This window comes from Humulus lupulus, chromosome 9 (genome assembly GCF_963169125.1).
Source record: "Humulus lupulus chromosome 9, drHumLupu1.1, whole genome shotgun sequence".
NCBI lineage: Eukaryota > Viridiplantae > Streptophyta > Magnoliopsida > Rosales > Cannabaceae > Humulus > Humulus lupulus.
Genome location: NC_084801.1, coordinates 100,643,893 through 100,660,486, shown reverse-complemented (window position 1 = coordinate 100,660,486; position 16,594 = coordinate 100,643,893). Strand labels below are relative to the sequence as shown.

Below are 16,594 nucleotides of genomic sequence, written 5' to 3'. Positions count from 1 at the left end.
AGGAACTAGCCAAATCCCTATTCAGCCCGTTGGAGCGGTAACAGACGTTGCAGCTGCGGCTCAAACCGTTACCCAAAATAACAAAGGAGGGAATAAAAAAAGGAATGGAAATGGCGAGGGCGTCTAGAGTGGGATGAAGAAAAATAAGTCTGTGGAGAAGTTTAAACCTACTTACGCTACTTATACCAACCTAACAGACACTAGGGAGCACATCTTCCTGGAAAATTCTAATCGCCTTCCATGGAAGAAGCCAGAATCGTTAAAGAACCAAAGGGCGAAGAGAGATTCGTCAAAGTTCCACCAATTCCATAATGACAACGGTCATAACAGTGATGACTGCCAGCAGATGAAGGATAAGATTGAAACCCTCATTAGGGCGGGACCTTTGGCCCAGTACGCCTAAAATCGGGTGAATCCGAGTCACCCCATTGGTCAGACCCTGCTGCCTGTTCCAGAAGTCAGACTAACCAACCTGGAGCTTAAGAAAATCAGGTTTACCTTCCCCCGATAGGAGGGGAGATACAACCACCATTTCGGGGGGACGTCATTTGGCAGGCATGAGCAGCGGAGCCCAGAAGAGGTACATTAACAAACTGAAGTCCCATAACGGGGTGGAGTTCATCTCAGAACAATGGTTATCGAAACAACAATGATTGGAAAAGCAGCCAGTCATTTTCATAGAAGAGGATGCTAGCCACGTCCAATTCCCACATAACGATTTGTTGGTCATAATTGTTCAGCTCGCCAACCGAAGGGTCTGAAGAACACTAGTGGATAATGAAAGTTCTGTGAATTTACTTTTCAGGTCAACCCTGGAAAAAATTGGGTTATCTGTAACTAATTTGAAGGCAACCACAAGGACTCTGTACGGGTTTTCAAGTGAAGGGTCTACAGCCACCGGGATGATCGGATTGGTGGTGACATGGGGAGAAGACTCGCGAACTATTTCCAAGTTACTTGAGTTCGTGGTAATCGATTGTCCGGCTGCATACAATGCGATTTTGGACCGACCTGCACTGATTGCGCTTGAAGCCATAACCTTTATCCGCCACCTAGCAATGAAATTCCCCTCCGCCGTGGGAATATGCACCGTCAAAGGTGATTAGCTCGCTGCCAGGGAATGCTATAGAATTTCTATGAAGGGAAAATTACAACCCGAGCACCAAGCGATGGTCATAAATGACAGAGGTGAGGAGTCCCAGGAAGTAGATGTTACTTGCGAGACGGAAGAACCTCAGCAAAAAGAGGATGGTGACGTCGCCCAACGCAATGACATTGACCCACGGGTAGGCAAAGATAGATCAGAACTCCAAGCCATAGAAGAGTTCGAGGAAGTAAACATCGACCCTAAAGATGCTTCAAGAGTCGTAAAGATGGGAAAGAATCTTGACGATAAAAAGAAGAAGGATCTGGTTGATTTCTTACAGGAAAACCTGGATGTTTTCGCTTGGTCACATGAAGATATGGTGGGAATAAGTCCGAATGTAATCATGACCTTAAATTTGGACAAGAATGTGCCTGCAAAATATAAAAAATGGAGACGTTTGGGAATGATCCGAGCTGAATCCATTGAGGAAGAAGTAGCTCGACTATTAAAATTCTGGTTTATCCGGGAGGCAAAATACCTGATCTGGGTCATCAATCCCGTGCTGGTCTCGAGCCAAACGGGAAGTGGAGGACCTGTATCGACTTCTCTGATCTAAATAAAGCTTGTCACAAGGATTGTTTCCCTATGCCAAGGATTGATCAGTTGGTAGATTCCACGGTAGGTCACGAGCTCATGTCCTTCATGGACGTGTATTCTGGATATAACCAGATCGGGATGAATCCTGCGGACCAGGAACACACTAGCTTCATGACCAAACATAACGTATACTGTTATAAAGTTATGCCCTTTGGACTGAAGAATGCCGAGGCTACATATCAATGCTTGGTCAACAAGATGTTCGCTAGTCAGATCGGGAGAAGTATGGAAGTCTATGTCGATGACATGCTTGTCAAATTAAAAAACTGCCAACAACCATGTGTCAAATCTTGAAGAATGTTTTGGAATATTAAGGAGGTATGGCATGAAGCCGAATCCCCATAAATGCACTTTCGGAGTGGCATCTGGAAAATTCCTGGGGTTCATAGTAAACACGAGGGGGATCGAGGCGAATCCTGAGAAAATTTGATCGTTGTTAGAAATTCCCTCACCTAGGTCGCATAAAGAAGTTCAAAGTCTAATTGGAAGGGTGGCGGCTTTGAATCTTTTCATTTCAAAATCCACTGACAAGTGTCTGCCATTCTACAACTTGCTCAGAGGAAACAAAAAATTTGAGTGGACCGAGGAGTGCGAATAGGCATTCCATGACCTAAAAACGCATCTGGGCGAGCCTCCTGTATTATCTAAACCTATGTCTGGAGAATCTTTGTTCCTTTATTTGGTCGTGACTGAGAACGCAGTCAGTGCCATGTTAGTTTCAGAAGAAGACGGTGCTAATAAACCAGTTTATTAGGCAAGAGACTTCTCGGAGCCAAGTAACGATGTCCATTGATAGAGAAGTTGGCATTTTTTCTGATATTGGCTTCCAGAAAGCTCTGGCCATATTTCCAGTCTCATTCAATCATCTTGACCGACCAACCATTAAGGCAAGTTTTGCAAAAACCTGAAACATCGAGACATCTTTTAAAATGGGCCATCAAACTTAGCCAGTTTGAGATATTGTACATGCCACAGATCTCAATTAAAAGTCAGGCCCTAGCTGATTTTATGGCTGAATGCACCAGTTTTCAAGAGAATCACTTGAGGGAGCCAGTGCAGAAATTATGGAAAATCTTCGTTGACAGATCATCAAACGAGAATGGATCAGGAGCTGGGATCATCATAATCTCACCAGAATGGCATCGATTTTAGATTTGAGGCATCCAACAACGAAGTCGAATATGAGGCCTTACTAGCAGGACTGAGGGTAGTAAGAGAACTCAGGGTGAAAGCCATCCAACGCTATTGCGATTCCCAACTCGTGGTCAACTAGGTATTGGGAGAGTATCAAGCTAGAGGTACCAAGATGGCGGCCTACCTAGCTAAGGTAAAGGGAGAACTGTACGAATTTGAGTATAGCTTTGTTGAACAGATACCTCACGAGCAGAATTCTAATGCTGATGCTTTGGCACGGCTTGCTACCATAAAAGCCACTGAGACATTGAATGTGGTACGAGTGGAGTTCTTGGAGAGCCCGAGCGTGACATGAGAAGTGATAGAGTTCAGAATGATCGACATAAGGCCGACCTTGATGACTCCCACAATGTAATACCTCGCAAATGGAAAGTTACCTGACTACAAAAAAGACGCGAGAAAAATACTTTATCAAGCTTCACGGTACGAAATAGTAGATTGAACCTTATATCGGTGTGGTCATTCGTTGTCTCTCCTACGATGTGTTCTACCCAAGGAAGCCAAAACCATTTTTCAAGAAATACACAAGTTAATAAAGGAAAGACGAATGGATCAAAAGTTAGATATATATATTAAAATAAGACAAACAAATATATTGTCACATCTAGGAGAAAAAACCTCGAACTAAGCCTGAAGGAAATTGTTTAATATCAAAAGACTTGGACAATTACAAAGAAAATCATATCATTGGACCCCGTCAGCTCGCCCTGCAGAAGTGACCTCCTCACCGTCTCCCTCTGCCGCTCTGGATGCCTCAACAGTCTCTGAGGGTTCTTACAAGAATTGAGCCTTGAATTTACCAAGGTACGGATCCCATAACCAGGGTTCCATAAAAGAGAAGCTCCTGTCCTTGTTGAAAGCCCAGCAATGGTATACCATCTCCTCCATGGCTAGTGATGACGCTGCCTTTTCCTGCTTGGCTTTAGCTTTGGTATCGAGTAGTTTTTCTTTGAACTCACCAATCTCGACCCGAAGCTGTTCAGCATGATGGTTTACTTCTGCGGTCTAAGCTTATGAGGCGGATAGTGCGGTCTTTGCAGCCTGCTCTTTTTCTTGGGAAGAGGTGAGAGCAGCCTTGGTAGCCTTCTCATTCTTCTGAGCAGCTATCAAGATAGTCTTGGCAGCCTGCCCACCTTCCTTAGCAGCATTCAAGTCGACTTTGGCAGCGTCCAGCTCAGCCCGAACCTCTTCATTTCTGTCTCTAGCATGAGTTATGCTATGATATTAGGCCATGATGGACTACAAAATAACAAAACAAGTAAAAAATATAAGATGAAAAAGATAGTAAAAAAAAATTCATCACCAAATATGGGAAAATAACTCACGGTGAGGTTCATCCCCATGGCAGACTCAAAGACATTCTACGGGTTACGCTCCTCTATGGTTCTCAGGTCCCCCACACTAGTCTTATAGGCGTGGCCCACCATATGAGTCGTTGTCTCATATACAATACCCCAAAAGGCTTCAAGGATCTTTTTTAGGTCTTGAGGATCAACCAGTATTCGGACGGTGGGGGCATCGGTTTGTATTACTTGAGGCATGTGTTGAGGTGGGGGAGGGGGAACCTGCCCAACGGTGACAGAGGTCATCGGAACTAGTTCCTGAGATGAGCTCATGTCCTCACCCTTAACAAGGGATTTTGAAGTGTTCCCCATTGCAAGGGTGGCCTTCTTTGCCACCCTGGGCCTCTTCACGATGGGGCCCGTGCCGATTTTCTTTGCCTGAAAGGCAGTCCATAGGTCGGGAGCTCTGATCGATTCCATCTCTTCCCCTAAAATGAGGAAAGGGAGTTAGTTCACATAAATGATGCTTTAAAAACATATATAAAGAAAGAGGAGGAAAAAAATATCCTACCCTCTGGGCTAGGGGAGGAATCTATTATCACCAGCTCGGGTGTTTTGACCGGGATAGGCACGACCTCCGGCCTTGGAATTAATGGAGGAGAAGGGGAAGCCAAAGTTAATATTTCTTGGATCCTAAGCGGTTCAAGTCCTTCCTCGGGGCTGAATTCATGTACATATTGTCTGAACACAGGGGCAAATGCACCCTGGAGCAAAGAAGTCCAGGTCCTATGGTTTGTCCTGTATTCTTCAAAAATGGTGGATCTAAAGTTTAGGGTGTTATCAACTACTACAGTGCCTCTAGGGTAGCTATAGTCATAGCGTACCACTAAGTGATCTTTTCACTGGAGAAGGGTTACATGTAGGTCCAGATTAGTAGGATGGCGAATAACGAGATGGTTCGGCTTATAGCGAACTAACTTAAAGTCAGCAACAACCCTATCTAACTCCCTAAAAAGGTATGGGTTACCTTAGCCAGAGGGGCCGGCTACTGCCCCAGAAGCAACCCAGTCTGGATCAAATCCTTGGTCAGCCTCAGGAGCCCTTCTTTTCTGAATGAGAGGTACCTCGGCCTCTTCCTCATCGGTGTCCTCAGCGGTTGGAACAGCCTCTTGTGAGGAGGGAAGTTCGAGAATCATCTGAAGGGGAACTCGGGTCCTCAGGGCTAGTGTCTGACCTTCACCGATTAGCTTACATGCCAACATGGTGGCATCGTTCATGACCTGACGATAATCCTTTTCGCCAGGGGGAAGAACGGATAATTTTTCGTATTGACCCCTGAGGGTCACAAATTTGTTCGTCCTCGCAAATATGGCTACATGAGAAACAAACTCAATTAAGACATGTACAAAAAAGAAAGGAATATTTTAAAGGAAAAAAAATTCACGAGGTGAATTTGCGAAGATAGGAGACTTACGAGGTCGGTTGAAGTATCGATGTTCGCAATTCCTGAAGCCATCCGACAAAAAGAATAGATCTTTCTAGTCCTTTTGATGACTGGGAAGCTCAATGACGAGGATGGAGTTTGGAAACCGCGTGAGGTAATAAAACCCGTCACCTCGTCCACTTTGATCAGGGCTACCTTTCAGACAGAAAAAGTATAATATCTCTGCCGGGGTGGGGACCTCCCACTCGTGCTTCAAAAATAAATACTTTATCCCTGCCATAAGCTTGTAGAAGTTTGGGGGGAGATGGAAAGGAGCCAGTTTTAAATAGTTTAGAAAATCTACGAAGTACTAGTCCAAGGGAAGGAAGGCACTGTTGCGATATTTTCTTATGATATTTAATGTGCAAGTGTACACAATCGCATGAAAGTAATATAATAGTAAGTATTTTAATATCGTCTCCTCAGGGATTGTTTAAGCAAGATATTGTAAAGACCAAAACCCAACAATTTGGAATAAAAAAAAGCAATAAGGTTTGATTGAACTAAAATTAAAAACAAAATATAAATAAGTAAACTAAACAACCAAAACCAAGCTAAAACAGTAAGCAATTGATTAATCAAGCGATGATGGGAAGTTAGAGCAACCAAATCCCTCTAAAATGCAATTCTGGGCACAGATGCGGGTAACAATGCGGTCGCAATTCTGGGTAATGTTGACTAGGTTTTCTACTTGTCTTAATTCTTTTTCCAAAGCAATTAAGGTTCAATTCTTACATTAATTAACATATTCCTATGCCCAACCAATGTTAAGAATATAAATTTGAGCACAAACCTATAAAATCATGCAAGGTGATTATATATTCCTATATAAACACAATTTCTAAAACATAAAAGTTGAGAACATGCATCAATCAATTTTTATATCCATTAATATTAATCTTTCCAGCATCAATACCAATTTAATTTCCTACTCAAGTTGGCCAAACATAGAGCAAGTATAAACAATAATACCCATTGATTGAACAAAACCTCAAAACAACTTTAACATTAAAATTACCTACAAACCCAAAATTACATATTAGAGTTCATTAGCATCTCTAACTACAAAAGTTCAGTTCATACTAAAATTCAAGAGAACAATTATAATAATTTCAGCCACGAGTTTCATGAGAATCAATTAAAGGAATTCAAATACAAAGATTAAGAGTAGAGAAAATAAAATCCAAACACTAAGTGCTAGCTGAATTTGTCTCTTCTTCTCCTTCTTCCTTGCACTTTCTTTCCTCCTTCTTGAAGCTCAAAATTTGGTCTCTCCCATGGTGGTGGCTGCTAGTGTCTTTCTTTAAAATGGTGGTCTGGTCCCCAAAAAGGGAAAAAGAGAGAAATATATGTAATATCCCCTTTTCCTCCTTAGGTTTTTCTTCCCAATTCAGAAAAATCCTTGCTCCTCACGTGAACCCCTTGTTATGGGACCCAAAGGTGATGTAGATTAATGAATTCTAGCTGTCCTCCTCAAAAACGCCACTTCAGCAGTCACTTAAGTGAACAGCCACGTCATCCACGCAAGGCTCCAGGAAATGCAGTTAAAATAAATGCGGTCGCATTTCTGAGTTTTCCTGCTCAACAAAAGAAACTAAAAACCAAAGTGAGCCTTTTCAAGTTTTCTATTCATAAGATAATATTCCACCTATTAATGAGCCATTTCTAATCACTTCATAAATATCAAACACTAAACTTATCAAAACCAACACAAACACAAATAAAGTGACATTAAACACAAAATAAACAAAAAGAACAAATATCACTCTACTCTCATTGAACTATAAGCCTAAAAGTGACTAAGATAACTCTATGTTGTAGAGTTATCACACCCCCAAACTTAATCCATTGCTCGTCCTCGAGTAATATCTCAACAAATCAAAAACAAAGTAAATAACAAAAAATAAAACACAAAAGACACTCACAAAGGCAACAAAACAAAACTTACAACCACAAATTGAAAAGGAATTATTTCTTGAAGTACAATGCGTAAATTACGGGATAATGATCTCAGAAATTTAATTAAAATGAGCTGATTCTTACCTCTTGAGCATGTATGAACCAACCTTTCAAACATTAATAAGACAACCAAGTCATGTTCCAAGTGTTTGACCCAACGCGTGTGCACAAAGCTCTTCTCAATCCTCTTCGATTCCTTAAATCACACTAAAAGTCGGTCCTCAAGCCTAATCCTTATCTCATATGTTGACTTGCTAACTCCTCTCCACTAATGTAGAATAGCTTAGCATTCTAGATTGATAGGTCTTTTTAAGATTGTAATGAGGCTAGGCTAAGGGTATGGAAATTTGGGAATTTCAAGGCTCAAAAACCTCCAAACTTAGTTTGCTTAAGAGTCTTGTAGTACAAATGATCTACCCTCTTCTCTTTCTTTTTCTCACAAGCTCACCCCACTCTCCCTTTCATTTATTTCAATGTGCATATATATAAATAATTGCTTTTTTTTAACACTATATATATGTCCAATACAATAAATATTTACTTCTTTTTTTTTTAGATTTTTTTCTCTTTCTTTCTATCTTTCTTTTTTTTTTACTTAAATAACTAGGACATATATATTTTACAACAAAAAAATAATGAAACAACTAAATAAAACAAACACCTTTTCTCTTCTTTTTTTCGATATGAAATATATAAATACACCCCTTTTATCCCACCCCCAAACTTAGACTTAACTTATAAGACAAACTATGTTTAGAGATAGTTAGGGAACAAAATATGAGAATTATAACATGAGAAGGGATATGGCTAAGTGCATAAAGGTGAATCAACAAAGAATAGGCCAAAAAGCTCAAAGTGGGCAACCATGGATAATACTTTCAAGGGTAGGCTAGAAAAGCTCAATCGATCCAACAAAATGTGCCTATGTCATTTCTAGTTTGCTAACCCTCCTAGGATTTCGCCTCAAGGAAATTAACAAGACAATTCTAAGATCTTAGACTCTCACAACCAATTAGCATTATTTAAAGTTTCTAAGAATCATGATAAAGCTAAGCACACATGTTAATATCACACACTTTTCACATTCCAAGGTTTTCCAAATTGTTGACTAAATCAAACCAATCCAAACATGCTTAAGATCTGCTCTGCTCTAAGATGCAATATCCTTTTTCTTTTCTTTTTTTTTTATCAATGATCCCCCAAAATAAAGGCACTACTACAATACAAAAATTCCTTTTACAAAACACAACACATATATACAAAACACAAAATAAACACCAACGCCCCCAAACTTAGAGATCACAGTGTCCTCACTGTGACAAAGCAAAAGACAACACAACTAACAAAAATGACAATGAAGGACAGACTCAAAACAACAAGACAACTACGAACGAGCAACAACACAAAAAATAAAAATAAAATAAAGCTAAGAAAGGATAGAAAGAACTCCCTCAAGTCACTCATCATCGGATGATGCATTGTCAGGCTCAATAGGTGGAGTCCAAGGTTCAAGAATGCCATCTGGGAATGAAGGAAATGAAGGAAAAGACCTAGTGAAATTTGTGAGCATTGCCTTTTCCATGACACGATTATATTGTTTGGTGTAGCGCCAGAATTGGTGTAGCCTGTCACAAATTAGCTCCTACCAAGCATCTTCTTGGTCAAATCGAGCAAGGATGGCTGCATGATGGTTTGAGTTGCTAGAACTAGTACCGGTAGGTGCATGAGGTGGGCTGCAATCAAGGGAGGACGACCCTTTAGATCCCCCCAGAACCTTATAAATGCTTCCTCTTGAGAATTTTCTTTTATTGCTCACTAGTTCCTCAGGAGGACCATCACCAATGGGAACACCAGCTGTGCGACAAAGCAAGGTGATAGTGGTGGGGAAGAATAATTTGCCAGCTGCCTTAGTGATCCTCTTCTTCAGTGCGCGGTGAATGATATTGCCCACATTGATGGTGTATCCAGTCATTAAGGCATGTAACAAGAGGAGACGCTCCAAGGACACAGTCTCATCATGAGTAGTAGGGCTCAAACGACTACGAATGAAATTGTACTACACTTTTGCTTGAGGCAATAGTCGCTTTCGCTCAATAGCACGCTTTCCCTGTTCCTCAGCGACGACCTAACCGGTACCCTCAACTGTTAATGACAATAAAGCTGTGTTGACCTCATCCTCGGAAAGGGTCTCCAAGAAGCATGTATATTCATCAACTATGTCCACCAACCCATACACCGCATTTATGGCCCTCGGAGAGCAATCAACCGGAACCGAACGCACATAGACTGTAGAGTCCTTAGGGTCGAGCCAATTAGCATAAAATTCTTTCACCATAGCCACTACCACTAAAGGTGTATCATGATGATGTGCAAAGGTCTACCATCCCCGGACACTGATAAGACTAGAAATGAAAGACGGCATCCCCAAAGAAGCTGAATCTGTCAATGCGAAACCCAGCTCATGTAATAACTCTCTGGGCTTTATGAGTGTATCAAATTTAGATGCGGCTGGCAGGGATTTAAAACGACTGTTCTGTGGAAACTTCTCCTTAGATTTGTCTTTCGTTGTGTTCTTAGCATCACGCTTGGTGCCCATGATAATGTCAAAGTCAACAGCAATAAGAGGTAGCAACTATTACTAAGTAGTGCAACGACTCAGCACCAATATTCAGTTCAAATCCAATGCATGATTGTTCACCAAACAGCTCAAAATGATAGTCAACACTCTTCAAACAAGCAATAATTCCCCCAAAATTTCAACAGTCAGTGTGTACGCCCTGATTTTCCCACGGGCTGATTAGCGAGCTGAGCTACGGCCTAATCATGATTACCTCGTGGAAATCCCCAAAATCGGAGCTGCCGTCATAAGATCATACCTCCTTAGCTCGAAGTAACCTAAGGGTTCGCCAAGATTTCCTAAGACTTAAGTCCGGACTCTGAAGGCCAAAGGTCGAGTTAGGTATCAAGCTCGTGGTACGAGCTAGATATGGAGGCTATGACTCTTTGTAAAGTCAACACACGCAAGGTAAACATGCATATATCAGACATCACGTGTCTGATATGCCCCTGACTTCTCGGACACGCAGCAAGAACGTGCGTATTCAGACACCCACGACTGGGTTGGGCCGTGCGGCCCATTATCTCCTTACCTATCGATTTGACCACACTTATGTGTCAGGTTTAGGAATTAATCATGAATGTCACAGAATTGATGCGATAGGTAAGAAGGTCACGAGATGACCTTCTTACCAACTCCCAGGTGCCTTCTCCTATAAATATGGGGACCCTGGGAGTTAATAGTTGTTGGATTATCTCTTGTAAGAAATACCCTATAATCAAATATCCAGTATATAGCAATAATACTGACTAGTGGAGTAGAAGAATTTTAACCTTCGAACCACTTAAGAAACGTGTCTTGAGTCACCATTTCACTTTTCCAAGATCATGTATCTGTTTCGGTTCAACATTAGCACTAATCCCTTTCTCTTCTTTTCTTAATTACCTGTTGGCGAAGAACCGCGTCAACACAGTGTAACTCATAGTAGCTCCAAACAACCAGCATAATAACCTACAAATGTCCTCAATGAATACACCAAGTGCCCAAAAGGCATATAGTACATGAAATCAAAATAGCTCCAAAGAACAACAAAATAGATCAAAATTGTCTTCAAGAAACAGCCCAAATTTATCACCTGAATGCAACTCACACCCCAAAAATTATTTAGCAATTACTTGATAAGGCACAGCCAAACCCAACGGCATGAAGTCCCACAATTCAGCTCAAGGTGAGTCAAAAGAGAAGTTCCACTATGTAGCTCAAAGGAACAACTCAGCTCAAACAACAGTAGCAAAACCCTAAAAAAAATTAACTCATAAATAGTTGAAATGAGCACTGGAACCTGGGGTGTTTGGGATGCTACGAACTGGGTGGCATGAGAGACGTGGGGTGCGAGAGTGAGACTGTTGGGCAGTCAGGGCCGAGGACTGGCGGAAGTGGCGGACAGGGATCACAGTTGTGTGTGGCGCGGCTGAGAAGTTGTGGGTTTGGGTCTTGGGCGTGGGTTCGTGGGTTCGTGGGTTTCGGCTGTGGGGCGGGGAAGCGGAGGTGGTGGGTCGCGGGTTCGTGGTCGAAGTTGATGGGGGCCGTGGGTGTGAGTTAGAGATGGAAGATGACGAGGTTGTGATGGAAGCTAGGGGTTCGCGACTGGGAATGGTTGAGGGGTGGTGAGGCGCGACCGTGGGGGGGAGGCTGGGTGAGGGAGGTGCGGCTGTGGGAGGGCTGGGTATCGGGCAAGAACAAGATGAAAGGGAAAGTAAGTTTAGGTTTTTTTTTTCATTTAGGGAAAAGTAACTTTTATTATATATATATATATTTTATTTATATATATTTTTACTCTCTGAACCGAGCCCACAAATTTCAATTTGGAAGCCCCTTTAAACATTGTTCAACATGTTGTATTTCCATGTTAGCTCTATTTATGCCCAGTTGTGCCCACAAATGCGACCGCAATTATTTGACCGCAACTGGGAGATTGCAAAAAAAAATTCCTGCTGCTAAACCAGAATTTTTTCAAATCAGTCCAGCACTCCCCAAACTTAAATTTCAATGCTTCCCGTCTTTCCTTTGATGCACTTACACCTGAAACACAGAAACACTATCCACAAGACCAAGTGAAAGCAGAAATCAAAATTAAAGAAACTTAAGAAAACTAAAACTAAATAAATTAAACTCTCTTTGTTTGTTTGTTTTTTTCTTTTTTCTTTTTTTTTTGAATTGAATTGGGCTGCTTTACAATTAATCCTCCTAACACCGTAGCAACCCAATTTGTTACAATTTCTTCAAGGACCCTTCAAAATGAGCGAGGTCTTATTTTGCTTAACCTCGCCACCCCCAAACTTAAGTTCTTTCCCTTTCACCTTCAACTTTCTTCCTGAAATTTCATCACGCAAGTCCAATGCACCACAAGGAAAGACTTTAATTATCAAGAATGAATCAGAGAAACTTGATGTTAGATGTCTGGAACTTGCTTTCATTTGAGAATTAGAGAAACACACCCGCTGCCCTACTTCGAACCTTTGGGAATGAGCTTTCCTACCACACTTCTTTTTTTTTTTCTTCTTCCTATGGGGCTCTTGCAAATGAGATGGTACCTTATTTATACTTGCCCCTATCTCATTGTTGCTCTCAAATTCTTTAGGAGATGGCCTCGTCCTCACTTTCTTGCTATACCTTATGGGTACCTCTTCCTCCATATTAGAGTTTTTGACAGTAATGGCAAAACAATCTCCTACTTCATCTGGAGAACGTATAGGAATGAATACCTTGAAAGTTACTTGTTCTTCTTGAGCTCTCATTGTGAGCTCACCCTTTTCCACATCCATCAAGGTTCTACCTGTAGCAAGGAATGGCCTCCCCAAAATAATAGGCACCTCTATATCTGTCTCATAGTCTAGAACAAAAAAGTCAGCAGGAAAAATGAATTTGTCAACTCTTACCAACACATGTTCAATTTTTCCATCAGGGTGAGCGAGGGATCTATCAGCTAGTTGAAGGGTAACTGTTGTAGGTCTAACCTCTCCAATCCCTAACCGCTTGAACACAGACATTGGCATCAAGTTTATGCTAGCACCCAAATCACACAAGGCCATCCCACTATAAGAGTCTCCAATAGTACATGGAATGGTGAAACTTCCTGGATCTTTCATTTTAGGAGGCAACTTGTTCTGCAAGAATGAGCTACACTCCTTGGTTAAAGCTACAGTTTAAAACTCCCCCAACCTTTTCGACTTTGTACGAATATCTTTCAAAATTTTTGCATAGTTGGGCATTTGTTCAAGGGCTTCCACAAGTGGGATGTTAATACACAACTGCTTTAAAACATCTAGAAATTTCTTGAATTGAGCATCTTGCTTTTGTTTCTCAAACCGTTGGGGAAATGGAGGTGGCTGCTTTGAAATTGAGCTGTCTGGGTGCTGATGCTGCAGCATTCTGGGCAGAGGCAGATTTTTGTACACTAGGAATTTCAGCATCTTTTTTAATTTCCTCATTTATTTGGATTGAAGAGGGCTCACCCTCATGCCCAGAATTTGTCTTGGAATTCTCCAACTCCTTCCCACTTCTCAAATTGATTGCTTTGCAGTCCTCTTTACCTTCTCCTCTTGGGTTTATGGTGTCACTTGGCAATGAGCCTTGGGGTCGACTACGCATCTCATTAGCAAGATGTCCAACTTGAATCTCCAAGTTTCTCAATGATGCTGCTTGGCTTTGGATCATGGCTTCATTCTTCACTATATACTCCTTCAACATGTTCTCAAGAGAGCTAGATTGCATTGCTTTTTGTTGTGGCCTTTGTTGTGGTGCTTGTGGGGGATAACTCGGTGGGAAATTTGGTCTTGGAGGCATAGAAGAATTGCTAGGGCCAGCCCCTTGATTACTCCACGAGAAGTTGGGATGTTGCCTCATGATGGGCTGAAGGAATTAGAATAAGGGCAATTCCTATTTTGGTTCCCCATGTAACACACAACGACTGGATTGGAAGGACAGTTGTCAAAAGTATGGCCCTCACCACAACACACACAAGAAATGTTCTCCATAGGCCCCATTTGTGTCCCCATGGGCTGCCCCATTGACTGATTCATTCCCATATTCATTGTCTTGAGCATATTAGAAATAGAGAAGACTTGGGCTACCAAAGAAGTGATGGCATCTACATCATGAATACCAGCCACCTTTCTACTTGTAGAAAATTTAGAAGTGGGCCACTGATAGTTGTTGTTGGATATTCTCTCAAGGATTTCATATGCCTCATTATAGGACTTAGCAAGAAGAGCCCCATTCGCTGAAGCATCAACCACCATTCTAGTGTGGGCATTTAGACCATTATAAAATGTCTCCATCTGGATGCAATGAGGAATGCCATGATGAGGGAATTTGCGCAACAACTCCTTAAACCGCTCCCATGCCTCATATAAAGATTCTTCATCAAGTTGCTGAAATGAAGTAATCTCATTGTGGAGCTTGGCATTCTTAGTGGGAGGGAAATACTTCATCAAAAACCGCTCAGCCAACTCTTGCCAAGTACGCACAAAATCAGATGGCAAAGAGTTCAACCAAGCTCTAGCTTTGTCTCTCAAGGAGTATGGGAACAACTTTAGTCTTAGTGCATCCTCTGTCACTCTGGGCAGCATGAATGAATCACTCACTTCAATGAACAATCGAAGATGAAGGTGGGGATCTTCGGTTGGAATCCCACTAAACTGGCCCACAGTTTGAAGCATCTGGAACATGACTGGCTTCAATTCAAACTGTGCTGCCTGAATTTCTTGTCTAACGATGCCCATACTGAGCTCATTGAAGAGGGGGAGAGCATATTACCTAATCGCACGATCTCTGTCATCAGCCACAATCACTGCATTCTTCCCATTATTGGCAGCTACTCCCCCTTGAGCTACTCTCTCTAGAGCAGCTCCTGCTACAATTACTGGTGGACCATGAGCGACTCCTGCTAGATTCGCTGCCCTTTGAGCGGCTCCCTGTTGAGCCCCTTGCTCAGCATCCATCACTACCACTTCTTTTTTAGCTTTTTGTATCTTTCGCCTTCTTCTAAAGGTACACTCGATTTCTAGATCAATGGGAAGTAGTTCAAGGTCTTGATTCTCGTTCATACACTGTATAAACCCAAAATTGCATGAGAATCACCCAAGTTAGCACACAAGAATTTAAACCAAATTGCTAGATACTTAATTTCACAATAAATGACTTTAAACAATCCCCGGCAACGGCGCCAAAAACTTGTTGCGATATTTTCTTATGATATTTAATGTGCAAGTGTACACAATCGCATGCAAGTAATATAATAGTAAGTATTTTAATATCGTCTCCTCAGGGATTGTTTAAGAAAGATATTGTAAAGACCAAAACCCAACAATTTGGAATAAAAATAAGCAATATGGTTTGATTGAACTAAAATTAAAAACAAAATATAAATAAGTAAACTAAACAACCAAAACCAAGCTAGAACAGTAAGCAATTGATTAATCAAGTGATGATGGGAAGTTAGAGCTACCAAATCCCTCTAATATGCAATTCTGGGCACAGATGCAGGTAACAATGCGGTCGCAATTCTGGGTATTGTTGACTAGGTTTTCTACTTGTCTTAATTCTTTTTCCAAAGCAATTAAGGTTCAATTCTTACATTAATTAACATATTCCTATGCCCAACCAATGTTAAGTAATATCAATTTGAGCACAAACCTATAAAATCATGCAAGGTGATTGTATATTCTTATATAAATACAATTTCTAAAACATAAAAGTTAAGAACATGCATCAATCAATTTTTATATCCATTAATATTAATCTTTCCAGCATCAATACCAATTTAATTTCCTACTCAAGTTGGCCAAACATAGAGCAAGTATAAACAATAATACCCATTGATTGAACAAAACCTCAAAACAACTTTAACATTAAAATTACCTACAAACCCAAAATTACATATTAGAGTTCATTAGCATCTCTAACTACAAAAGTTCAGTTCATACTAAAATTCAAGAGAACAATTATAATAATTTCAGCCACGAGTTTCATGAGAATCAATTAAAGGAATTCAAATACAAAGATTAAGAGTAGAGAAAATAAAATCCAAACACTAAGTGCTAGCTGAATTTGTCTCTTCTTCTCCTTCTTCCTTGCACTTTCTTTCCTCCTTCTTGAAGCTCAAAATTTGGTCTCTCCCATGGTGGTGGCTGCTAGTGTCTTTCTTTAAAATGGTGGTCTGGTCCCCAAAAAGGGAAAAAGAGAGAAATATATGTAATATCCCCTTTTCCTCCTTAGGGTTTTCTTCCTAATTCAGAAAAATCCTTGCTCCTCACGTGCACCCCTTGTTATGGGACCCAAAGGTGATTTAGATTAATGAATTCTAGATGTCC

The 16,594-nt window shown here is 41.1% G+C and overlaps 1 protein-coding gene and 1 non-coding gene across 2 annotated transcripts; one reads left to right on the top strand and one right to left on the bottom strand.

Annotated features, from left to right (window-relative positions):
- Positions 1-12,502: 12,502 nt before the first annotated feature.
- On the bottom strand, positions 12,503-15,004 carry LOC133799894 (uncharacterized). The gene is made up of 4 exons (XM_062237883.1): positions 14,468-15,004; positions 14,240-14,425; positions 13,590-14,132; positions 12,503-13,387 (listed from the first exon to the last, which is right to left on the bottom strand). The coding sequence occupies exons 1-4, from the start codon at positions 15,002-15,004 to the stop codon at positions 12,503-12,505; spliced, it is 2,151 nt and encodes a 716-aa protein (XP_062093867.1).
- On the top strand, positions 14,577-14,683 carry LOC133802683 (small nucleolar RNA R71). Its single transcript, XR_009877428.1, has one exon. It is a non-coding gene; the product is annotated as a small nucleolar RNA R71 (small nucleolar RNA).
- Positions 15,005-16,594: the final 1,590 nt, after the last annotated feature.

Excerpts from the sequence above, each read along its gene's own strand:
- LOC133799894 (XM_062237883.1), bottom strand. The coding sequence starts at position 15,004 with ATGGGCATCGTTAGACAAGAAATTCAGGCAGCACAGTTTGAATTGAAG. Across the intron at positions 14,426-14,467 it reads TTGCTAAGTCCTATAATGAG|TGGCCCACTTCTAAATTTTC; the intron begins GCATATGAAATC and ends AACAACTATCAG. Across the intron at positions 13,388-13,589 it reads CCACCTCCATTTCCCCAACG|AACAAGTTGCCTCCTAAAAT; the intron begins GTTTGAGAAACA and ends TCATTCTTGCAG.